The sequence below is a fragment of the Rousettus aegyptiacus genome, unplaced genomic scaffold, assembly GCF_014176215.1.
Source record: "Rousettus aegyptiacus isolate mRouAeg1 unplaced genomic scaffold, mRouAeg1.p scaffold_m13_p_6, whole genome shotgun sequence".
Lineage (NCBI taxonomy): Eukaryota > Metazoa > Chordata > Mammalia > Chiroptera > Pteropodidae > Rousettus > Rousettus aegyptiacus.
In genome coordinates, this window is record NW_023416309.1 from 13,299,731 (window position 1) to 13,312,645 (window position 12,915).

Sequence of the window (12,915 nt, forward strand, 5' to 3'; positions counted from 1 at the left end):
TTGTACATGTTATGTATTTTGAATTTTCAATTCTCAGATAACTAAACAATCATTTCAAAATGATATTTAGGCATAGAAGCTCTTCTCTCCTTCTAGGTCTGATTATATTATGCAGCCTCGGGCTAGGGCATGAATCCATAATAGTAGGCGGGTTAATTAGAAAGCTAAGAGGTCATAAAGAGCTACAGGCCAGCTGGCAGACAGTGAAGGAATGCTGTATAACGTGGAATAGAGAGGTCAGGATTCAGGGTGGCCATAAGCATTACAATCATAGAAAAGTATTTCCTACATTCTCCAACAACATTTGCAATGTCTAGTTTAATTCATCAGACAGGGCCAGGATTTGTAGAAAGTCAATCTGGCTCTCAGAGACAGTGATTTCTTCTCAGTAGAGGCACAGCATAGGTTCCATCAATAAAGTAGAGACACATAAAGTCCAATGCATCATTACCTATCTTCTACAAAAAAAGTACAGGGAAATGCCCCTTTCCTCTTAATCAAACATGGAGAATCTATAAAAATTTTATTATAAAAATTGGATATGACTAACCTGGTCCAAGATTCTTTGTGTAAGTGACCAAATCTTCCATAGTTTCTACCACCTCTGCCACTGTAAGATATTCCAAAATTCCTTTGCAAACTCTAATAATTTTACGAACCTGGAAATATATTTTAGAGTATTCAGTCAATTGAGTGAACAATAAGCAGAAAATATGGTAATTAAGATGTATAGCTATTCAACATTTTCTTCATTCTGAACAATTATTAATCCTCTATTATTATCTTTAAGACTAGGTTTTTGTCAAAAAACAAAAACAAAACAGGCTTTTGCCTGGAAGAGGTGCTGCATGGACCTCAGATTGCCTACCTCAGCCTCATCAAAGGTGAGGAGCAGGTCTGATGTGCCGGAGAGGATGCCCCTTGACCCATCAATCAGATAATCTCGAGCAGGCACTGAGTAAGGGTCAGACTGAAGCATCTGGGCTGCCTGGACAAGCTTGGTGCAAGCATTCTCAACCCTGTGGGGAGGAACATGGAGTTATCTCACTGGCAGAACCAAGCAGAAGAATATCACATGCAAAATGCAAAGAATGGATGTAAATTCACATTTTTTTTCCCCACATGGAAAATAGCCAAGACCAATTTATAAAAGAACCTAAGTTTTTAGCTTTTATTTACATTTTAGGGTAGCATATTTATTAATTCACTGCACCAAGCCCTTGTTCTTCATTACTTTCTGGCAACAAAAAATGATGAGGAAACATTTTAGACTTTTCACTTGAGGTTGCTATATCTCTGTTACTCCTTTGTTTCCTTACTCCTCACCCTATATGCATTGCCGTTAAAAGATACTACGCCAAGAACAGAAATCTTTGACAACAGTTTCAGATTTAGCATCTGAAAATAAAATACCAAAGCATTGTGTTAAGTGAAATTTAATAACCAGATGAAACAAAGGAACAGAAAGAAACACAAAGAGAAAGTATGAGGTAATGCATAAATTTCTCATTCATCTAGCTAAATGGAATTGTTTGACAAATCCATTGGACTCTTTGAAAACACCACTACAAAACTATGTTGTTAATTAAAATGTCACTGGCATTAATAACTGAACCAGTTATTAACAGTTTTAACATAAATGGAGTTTAATAACATAGATGACCTAATCACCCAAAGGTGTAATTTTTTTTTTGGAGGAGGGAGTTCATTTAAAGAAGAACCTCAAATGCATACACCAAGAATTCCCCTTGACCCTCTTGTACTACTAAAATGTATTCATTCATTCATTTATTCACTCATTTATCCATACAGAATTAAAAAGGACCTAACAGAGCATCTCCTCTAATCTTATATTCAATAAACCCATTATGCTATTACCTTATAACTTAAAAAGACATGGAACAAATCACTTAAAGTTAAAATATTTAGCCAAAATTATACATTCTTAAAATGTCACATGCAAATAAAAGCCCACCTCATGGGGTTGTTTTGAGGATCAAATGAATAATGTAAGCCTTTAAAGTATAAAACAATGTCACACTTTTAATAGAATTAAACTAGCACATGAATTGAAACTACGGAAAAAACATTGGGCTAGAAACACTATGGTGTGCATATAGAGATGCAAAAAAACCACTAATCTCAAGATGCATACTTTACTAAGCTGGGTCACAAACATTAGCAGTATGAGGCAGTATGTAATAAATATCCGTGAAGAGCGAGATCTCATTGATGTGGCTTTTGATCAACTCAGATGAATGGTTGTTTTCTGTTCCTTTTTAACTGACGAATCAAAATTTCTATTTAAATTATATAACATATATATACATATATGACATAAACATATACACATAAATAAAACTAAATGGGCATAGACTGAAGAATCTCCTTCACTCCATTATCTTCTAGGTATTCAAATTTCATCTACTTGTAACCAAAGTTATGAGTTTTCTGTTTTCTTCAAAAAAAAGACACTTTATGCATATAAAACAAACAGGCTTCTACCTTTTTTACACAAATGCATACTCTCTGCATTCTGCTTTTTTCACTTAATTTAACTTGGAGATGTTCTAATAAAAATACATAAAGAGCCTTCTCATTTTCTTATATAGCTACATAACAAGTCCATAATTTATTAACCTGCTGCAATGAATCACTTTGAACACATGTCATCTTTAAATGTGTAGATCTGTAGGATATAGTCTAGAAATGGAACTGCTGAGTCATAGGTATGGACATTAGTAATTTTGACAAATGCCACACTGCCATCCACTGAAGTTAGTTTATATCCCCACCACAGTGGGTAAGAGTATCTGTTTCCTCACAGCCTCAACAGCTCAGTGTGTAATTAAACATATGTATTTTCATCAATATAACAGACCAAAATTTCTTATCAATAGTTTTTTTTAATTGAGGTGAAATTCTCATAACATACACTTAGTCATTTTAAAGGTATAATTCGGTGGCATTTAGTGTATTCACAATATTGAACAAACACTACCTCTTTCTTGTGTCAAAACTTTTTCATCACCTCAGAAAAACACCCTATACCCTTGAGTAATCAAAGGAACAAAGATAAGAATAACAACATGCTTCTCATTGGAAACAATGCAAGCCAGAAAGTGGGGCAAAGCAGTGAACACAAAATGTATTCTACACAGATAAATATAAAAATACTTTTTTCCTTATTATTTAAATATGTTTACAATATAATTGACTGATTGGAGCAAGAACTTTTTTTTAAATGAAGTTTTAAAAAGTAAATTTGATTTGACAGGGTAAGTTGGACAATTAGGACTGGCTTTGCCAATGATTATGGACGATGTTTTCTATAAATTTAATGAGCTAAATTCACATGGAAACATATTTACAACATGTATATAATATGCAACATGGCACAAAATATATGCTTTGCAACTAAACTTATGATTTTAAAGCGTTTAATTGAAAGCTTTGCAATATTCAAGAGAAGTAGTTCAAAAGCCCTTTAGGAATAGTCAGTCACTCATCGAGGACCACTAGTTGAAGACCACTTACCTCTTGCTTCAAGATTTTTTACAGCCATTCCCTCTAACTGAAACATCTCCCTCTCTTTCCCTCTTCTGCTTAACTATTTGTTCTCTTAGACTCCGCTTTTATATGCCTCTTCCTTGAAGAAACGATCTCAAATCAATGAGTACTTCTCCTCTGTGTTCTCATGAGATAAATCACACCTTTCCAGTTCAGTTTTCTCTTTCTTCCACAGGACTGTAAGTTCAGCAGGGCCAAGGACCTTGTCTATCTTGTTCATTAATGTATTCACAGACTAGAAGGCCTGGCACATAATAAATGCTCAATAAATATTCGAATGAATGAATTTTTAACAAATACAATTAATCATTAAATCATCTGGCCCATAGAAAACAGTGACTTTAAAAAGTCACAAACTTGATTGCATTTCCAAGTAAAACGAACCTTTATTAAATTGTAGCAAACATAAGCATCACAGAATGCAACTGCTGCATTACACCTATCTGCAAGGATCCAGTTATTGCACAAGTGCTTCAAATTTGGGGGTGGAAATAAATAAATAAATTAAAGTTAGGAACAGTCATCATGGATAAAGGAAACAAAGAAAGATGAAATGGAAAAGCTTTACAAGAATTAATTTGATTCTCCATTAATGGTTGCTTTGTGTGGTAAAATGACAGGACCAAAACAGACCCTGCACCATTTTTTTCCATAATAAGACATCTGATATGTGCATTAAAATTTAATGTCATTCATAAAAGCCAAACGAATCCCACCATGACTAACCAATAGTCGGAAGCTGGAAGGAGTCTGTCTTATCTATAGAAAATGAAATTTTATTTAAACATTGAAGCTGCCTAGCCTCTTAAAATGATCTTCTATTTTTTAACACCTCTGATTTTTTTTTTCAAAGCATTTTTAAAAACAAGAGCAGGGATAAGGTCCACTTCATAAGTAATTATATATCTTGGCTATATACTAATAATATTGATTTAGATACTTTAAATCAGTCAACTAGCACCACTTAAGGCTTCTCTCTGCCTTTGAGTCTTCAACCTAAATTAATAGAAAATTCTAATAGTTTAGATCAATGGCCCAATGACAGCCTCATGGGACCCAAAATATGTTCACTCATAATCTACTAATCGATTCTACCTAGAATTACCACATATGACTTGATATAATTTAAGAGATATAAAGCTTCCAAATTCGGCTCCATGTGACTTCAATTATCACTAATCAAGAAACAAGCCTATGCTAAAATTTTTATTTAAGAAAAATAAGGAGAAAACCAATCCAAAGGTTATAAAGGTTGATTGCCACAAGTCATTTTTAAACATTCTTCTAGACTGCATCCAGAAGTGAGTTACTAATCTTAAATTCCTTTATTTTAATCCTTTCATATATTTGTTCATCTAACACAGAGGTCTCCAACCCCCAGGCAGCAGACCAGTACCAGTTCATGGCATGTTAGGAACCGGGCAACATAGCAGGAGGTAAGTGGCGGGCCAGCGAGAGAAGCTTCATCTGTATGTGCAGCCGCACCTCAGCTCCACCTCTGATCCGATCAGGCATTAGATGCTCTTTGAGCACCAGTCCCTGGTGCCAAAAAGGTTGGGGACCGCTGATCTAACATTTTGAACACCTACTACACGCTATGTGAGTCCTGGAAATAGAAAGGCCTTTTTTAAAGTCCCTAGCTTTAAGAGGTTACCACCATGGTAGGAGGTGTACATGTAAACAAACAAATACAAATTAGTATTTATAAATGCATTCAGAACCTGCTAAGGGGACATAAAAGCGGGAGTAGTCGTTTTAAGTGAGAGATTAGGAAAGTTGTGAGGGAGAAAGTGAACACAATATTACTCCTGCCCTCAGAAGCTCAGCACTACTTGTAAAGATAATTCTCTTCACAGTATCTCTTCGATTATGCCAATGGAATAATTCCCTCCCCGCCCATGCACATGTACACACGTGCATGCACACACACACATACACATGAGTCCTTTCTGTGAAAAATAACATGCATTAGTAATGGTCCCGGTTTGATTAGGGAGGGCAGTCTACTATCACGATGTACAGGTAACTCACTCACTCTGAAACCAAACAATCTCAATCTGCTTCTATAAAAATCAACCACGATATCTCAGCTCACTGATTTAGTTGAGGAAAGGAGAGCGAGCTTGGACAGAGTATGTAAAGGAGATAGTCTCATAGGCTGGTTTAGACTTACACTGCTCCAAAATTTCAAACTGTAAAGTTCTCTAAAACATTCAACAAGTTAAACTTTTACCCTGCCCCACCGCAAAAATACGTTAGAGGGGTGGGGGAAGCTATCCTATATCAAATTCACTAATTTAATAAAACCTGACCTTAGACAGTGTAGCCTTTTAGTTTATAAATACTGTCACCAAAAAAAAAAAAAAGGGGCATTCTGTTTGCTGAAGACTGAAGTGCTATGGAATAGAACACCTGAAAGTCTGATTTCATGAAAGTTGGATTTACAGAAAAACCCTGGAGCATACCCAAAGCAGCAGGTGTTGGGACCTGTCCTTTCAAGAGAGTTAGTTGGTCAACCACAAGCATATCTGATCAAAGCACAGACAACACTTGGGAAACGGGAAGGAAACAGGTGGAAAGAGGAAAGAGAACACAATCAGCTGGAAGATAAGACCTTCCCCACTGTGGCCACTGAACCCAGCACCTCCAATTTCCAACCAAGCTGGCCCTGGTATAATTACTTGGCAGGCAAAACTGACTGGCAGGGCTATTTCCTGCTCTCTTTGTAACCCTTGCCTGAGACTTTTCTTCCTTTCCTATCTGGGCGGGATCTCTCAGAGATTAAGAAAGGCCTGGATCACTTCCACATTTGAGTAGCCCATCATATTTAAAAATGAAGAAGTATCAAAACAGGGTCATAAACATGGTGGTAAACTTAGGTGTTTATATTTAATCATTTTAATTGCATGATAGAGATCTTAAGACTCCCTCTTTTTCTCTATAATTACATATATGGTATCATTTGAAGATAACATAAAAGCCCAGGCCTAAGTGAGAAGCCAGGGGGTGGGAAGAAGGGGCAGGCCCTCAAACTCTCTCTGCTTTCCCAAATTTAGAGCCTACACTTAGCCAAAAGTCTGATAAGTGAAATGACTACTGAGACCTCAAAACTTCCCCTTTTACGAAGAAGTATTTAAATTGTTAACCTGAGAAATGAGCTCCAGCGAAATTTCAGGAATCAGCAACTGATAGTTCAGCCTTTCTTGTTTCCTTCAAATAGGAAACAATATAATCAATTCATGCCACCCTCATATCTTCTGACATATGATTTAAAAATAATAACAACAATATATGGGAAGATTTCAAAAGACTAGGAAGATGTGTAAAAATAAAGACTTTTTTACTTTACTTTAAAATAGCAAAAGTAGATTCATTCTGTGGCATTCCAGTACTAGTCAATATGTTTTGCTCCCAGCATTGCCATTTTGAGAAAGGTCAAGGCTCCTTAGCCATTAGTCATCTAGAAACCTGAGTGAAGGCCGCAAGCAATTACAGTTTTAGGAAGGAGTAAGGAACACAGAGTACAATGTCCTGCTTTAATCTAGTCAAGTAGCAAGTGTAGAGCACCAATTCTGTGTGTACACTGTGATAACACTAAAACATGCTGTTCCAAGCCTATGCTCCTAGATTTAAAGAGCCTGCAGGACTCATCCACAAAATTCCTTACCCTGTCCTAACTCGGTGATAGTATAGGACACTGCATGTCATACCCAAAACCAAAATTAAAAATCAGAATGAATCATTCGAAACTCTGTAAGATCAAAGCCAAATTCTTTTTGTTAGGATATGCACATTAAGATAACAAAGCTAAAACACACAAACAGCACGGGCTCACTAAATTCTTTTATTTCAGATGAGAGTAGGAGGGTATGCAGCCAGTTTTGACTTCACCTTCAAACAAAATAAAATTCTGCCAGAGCTAAGAGAAAACTAAAGGGGGAGTAGCATATGGGGAATGAGAGAGTTAAAAGTGCGACTGCTGCCCAAGCTATATGCTCCTCAAGTCTTGGAAGGCAACTTATTTGAAAGGTAGAGTATGAGTTACAACCTTTGTCTCTTTCTCTCCATTTCCTTCACCCCCTATTCAAATCTGGCATCTGTGAAGAGAGAGGAGAGTCCAAGCCTGCAAGGTTCAACCAAGAACTCTGGTACCTACATGTCCATCAGTTCCTATACTCCTTCCCCCATGTCATGCCAGGGCTACAACAGAACCAGGTGAATGTGTAACCAAGTGTATCTTATAGATGCTAGTAGTTTTCAAATGTATGTTGACACTGTTCTGCTTAACAAAATAAAAATGTATTTTAAAACATTACAAATTCTTTTGTTCTTATACATTCCTAATCAACTAATAATAAAGAGTTCACTATTATTATTTGAAGGTCCTCATACCGCAAAAAGTTGACAATCACTGTTCTACAGCAGAATGTAATGAATGAGTTTAAGGTGTGAATATCTAAACACAAAATAAAGTGGAACAGACACATAAGAGAATATTTTCCTTACAAAGAAAACTTCCAAAAACTAGGATATGGTTAAAAAAATCTGAAGATACAAGTAGGCTAACATCAATCAACAGTCGTTCTAAAAAAGAGTAATAAACAACAAAATAATTAGCATTTAAGATGCAGGAGAATCATAAATTTGTAACCGCTTAATAAAATTGCTTTGAAATATGTCTAAAACCAACAATTACAAGAAAAATTGACAAATCTATAATTATTAGACATTTTAACATACTTCAATCATAAACTGATAGTTCAAACAGACAAAATATAGGGCTATAAAAAAGTGTAATCAGTAATATTTGTATGTTGACCTAATTAATATAAAAAGAACCCTATACCCCAAAGCAAAGGAGAATATACTTTCTTTTCAAACACTCTTAGTACACTTACCAAAACTGACCACTTATTATGTCACAAAAGAATTTCCAAGAATTGATATACTAACCATGCCTTTTGAGCGCACTGTAATTAAATTAGAAATATAACAATAAAAACAGTAAAAAGAATTTTGTAATCTTTAAAAAGCACTTTTAAATAGTACATATGGTTAAAGAGGAATTCACAACCAAAATTACAAAATACTTTGGGCTGAACAACTATTAAAGCACCCATAGCTGTTTCTAAACTTATAGCAGGACTTAGAGCAAAACTAAGAGTCTAAAATATATTATTTAAAAAAAAGAAAGACTAAACGTAAAGATTAAAATATTAAAAATGAGGAATTCAAGTAACGAATTTAAGAAAGTAAATACTAAATATGAGACGAATTTAATGAAGTAGATTCATTCTGCGGCATCACAGTACTAGTCAGTACGCTTTGCTCCTGTCATTGCCATTGTGAGAAAAGTCAAAGGGGAAAAAAATAATACAACATAAATCTCTAAAAGAGTGATAAGAAAGGAAAAAAGGCAGAAATAAGTAATACCAAACAAAAAAGGATAAATAAAAGGGATAACTCCTAGGAAAGTATCAGATTATCAAAAGTGACTCTAAATTCATTTAAAACCTTTATTAGAAAATAAAAGGAACTGAATGAGTAATCAAGTTGCTTCTTCCAAAAGACACCAGACCGAGAGAGTTTTAGATACAAGTTTTGTCAAACTTTCAAAAACAGATAACGTTTATTCAAAGACTAGAAAAACATCTTTTTTTACGAGGTCAAAATAACCTTGACACCAAAATTGGATAAGAACAAAACAAAAGAAATTTATATATCAAGAACCCTCATGAACAAAGAAGCAAAATCCTTTAAAATATCAGCAAATTGAAGTTAGCACTGTATGTCCTTTTTTTAAATCACAGACAAATAGGGTTTATCCTAGAAATGCAAAGATCAAAAAATCTATATTCATGTAGTAGACCAGAGACTACCTTACAGAGTAAAAGATAAAAATTGCACGATCGTCTTGACAGATACAGAAAGAGCAGTAAATAAAAGCAGCAATCATAATTTAAAAATATAAAAATTCTTCCAATAGGAAACAATAAATTAGGGGGAAATTCTCTATGAGAAAAGCTTAAAAACTAACTGAGTTAATTTGAAGAAAACAATTAAGGAAAGATTGCAAAGCTAAGGAAGGAAGCTAATAACCACGAAATGTCCTTTTTTTTTTTCAGGTTCTTTCACATACATTATCTCACTTGTTTAAGTCTCCCAATAACTATTACGCTACAAGAAGAAATTCTTATAATGAAGGGTGAGAAAGAGTCTTAGCAAATGGAATGAACACCACCCAGGGAGTCACACAGTTCAGGGTTTGAATCCTACCTTTGCCATTGATTACTAGGTAACATTTAACAAGTTATTGAGCTTCTCTGAGTCTTAGCTTCCTCATATCCAAGATGAGGTGGATAAAACAGTGCAATGTAAGTAACCCTGCTCATAAAGGTATTCAAGAAATGGAGCTGCTTTAATAAGTTTTATGTTTTGTTTTTGTTGTTGTTGTTGTTAATTTGCTTCTACTAACAAAAGAACAATTAAGACTTAAGTAAATGGGGGGAAAAATTTTAACCTTGGAAACTTCTTATTTTGGGACTGGACCTATATGAGAAGAGTCAAAGTAATAATTAAGGAAATACTTGTGGTTTAATTACTTTTAGTGTCTCTTCATTTTTGCAGGGTAGGATTAGGGCAGCCAAATGACCCTAATTCTCCTATAAAATAAAGCAGTTGGATCAAATAATCTCTATAATCCCTTTTAACTTTAAAATGTTATGATTTTAACTTCTTTACAGCTTAATAGTTACAAGACACTGAATTACATCACAAAGTATTTTTGTAATATTCCTTCTTTGAGAATACTTAGGAAAAGTGTAAACTGCTATCCTCTAAGAGTGATATAAAGGTAGTACGGTCTGGAGAGAAAGGGCTGGACTATATGATTTCTTGCAAGGTCAAACTATGGAAAAAACATCAACTTAAAAGCCAGGAGACCACCAACAAGAAACATGTCCTGCCACTTATTAGCTGAGCAACTTTGGGTAAGTTAAAGTTTGTAAAACCTCAGTTTTCTTACCTGTAAAATACAATATATTAATACCTATATGTTTGTGTTCCCAGAATTATATCCAAAAATGAAAATATATAAGGACCTGGCCCAATAATATATACTCAATAAACGTGAGTTCCCTTGGCCCCTTGAGTTCCTTTCAATAGTGTGATTTTGATTACATTGTAGATAATGGAAACCAAAGTATTGCATGTTTAATGTTTTATTTGTTTATTTATTAATCATGAAGGGTATAACAGAGTAAACTAAAAATTAATTTCCTGCCGAACGACGTAGAAGTTTTCTGCAAGTTAATAAAAAGACTTAGAGTCATCACTGAGAAGACTCAAAACTTAACAAATCATTTTTGTTTGAGAAAGTCTGTAAAAAAACAGTCTTACCCAACTATGTATAATGTGGTAAGTTCAAAGGTGAACAATTTAAAAAGTTCGAGTGCTTACTCTAGGTCACAAATGCAGCACGTCAGCTGCCAGATGTGAATGATTATCTCACAGAAATTTGGTTATCTAAGTTAAGAGACAAAAATAGCAATGTAAAGGATCACAAAAAACTCATTAACAAATAAAAAAAATCAGAATCACACATTAGTCCCACACAAGGAAAGTCCATTTAGTGGTGATATGAACAAAGAATTATTTCAAAAAAAAACAAACAAAAAAAAAACGGTATTCTGGGCACTTTCACAGAGAAGAGTGTCTAAAAATATAACTTTCATCACAAAATATTTTGAGAATTCAAGACATAAGAAAAGAAAAAGCTAAATATAAGAGCTAGTGATCTAAAAATATGACACTATTACTTTAGGTCAAAAGAGATCTAAATTAAATTAAGCATGTTTGAATTCTTTTTTAAACTTATTTTTTGTACATGAATATCATTCAAGATGAAAATTATACAAATATATAAGGTAACTATGCTTAACTAATAAAGTTTAAGGGTTAAAACAAGGCAGTTTCCTAGGAAATATGATAAAGAGCAATTATGTAGATTGCCAATAGTACATACACCCTTTCACACAGTATTTTAGGAACATTCTTTTATTCGATAGGCCTAGACATTACAATATGTTTCAAAAATAGTCCAAGCAGTGAATCAATCCAAGTTTCATGATTTCAAGCAGACTGTTCATAGCAGCACTGAGACAAAGTAACAACACTTACAGTTCTAAATGAAATTGTCATTTGCCTGCCAACAGACAAAGCACATTATGCCCTTTTTGAGTTCATACCATAAGACTACCTCACAAGTGACACCTTTTGATATGTTCACATATTGAACACCCTTGAATAACATCCAAGAATTGCTTTCTATTTATTCATTTCTACTCCACCACATAAGAATGAAATTGCATTGCATACTGCAATAGCAATTTCTCCAAGGCAAAGAATTTGCCATAAACATTTTTACCTCTGAGGAATCAAACTGACACAAATCCACACTGACAGAAATTAATCTGCTCAGTTTGACATATAGTTTATTTTCCTTCACTAGCACCTGTTTCATCTTGTATTTGGTTATGAATCTTCTTCAAAAACCACTTTCACCTTGTCATTCAACTGCTCAAGAAATGCAAAGCTTCTCTCATGCCCAATGCCCAAGTCCTCTACCTGGCTTTCAAGAGTCTTTATCACCTGGCCCAAGCTACCCATCTTAGGTCCTGCCACTCCCCAACATGACTGACTGTTCCTCTCCTCACAGGCCCCCATGACTTGCTCATGCCATTCATCCACCCAGAGTATTTTCCTGTCTCCTCATACCTTTCCCCACCCAAAGTTTTTTTCTTTTTTCCAGCATCTATCATCCCACTTCCTACGCAAAGCCTCTTTCTACTACTATTCCTACCTACGATGATAGCACCCTTTCTCTGAATTCCTGTTATAAAGTTAGTCTGTATTACAGCTATTTAATTTGAAACTTCTTAAGGGATTTTTAAAATATCTCTCTACAGCAACAGTTTTTCACCTTTGCTCCTCCACGATACACAGAAGAATAAAACTCACATATATGGCATACCCCCACAGGTGTACCTGGGATTATGCACAATTTCTAGCCACAACAACGGTAATTCCACTAATTTTTCTCCCACTAAAGAAACTATAATAAAAAGCCAATGAATATATCACATTTCAGTAAAAATTAAAAGAAAAAAATATCTAGAGACTGGGAATGAGAGGGATGTTATTATAAACGTGACCTTGAAAATGCTCAATTTATTTTTTAGAAAAGTAAAATAACACATTTACAAACTTTGGCACTTATTACTATTAAAAAATAACTTGAAATACAGCTACCAGTGATCATTCATAATATACTGCTGAGAACTGCTA

At 34.5% G+C, this 12,915-nt stretch overlaps 1 protein-coding gene across 2 annotated transcripts in view; it reads right to left on the reverse strand.

Annotated features, from left to right (window-relative positions):
• VCL (vinculin) overlaps window positions 1-12,915 on the reverse strand; it is a 94,851-nt gene that overhangs the window by 41,749 nt on the left and 40,187 nt on the right. For both annotated transcript variants that reach the window (XM_036223570.1, XM_016130822.2), the window contains exons 3-4: window positions 869-1,019; window positions 551-659 (exon numbers count right to left, since the gene is read on the reverse strand). In XM_036223570.1, the coding sequence (XP_036079463.1) occupies window positions 551-659; window positions 869-1,019 (260 nt within the window). The remainder of the gene's footprint in view (window positions 1-550; window positions 660-868; window positions 1,020-12,915) is intronic.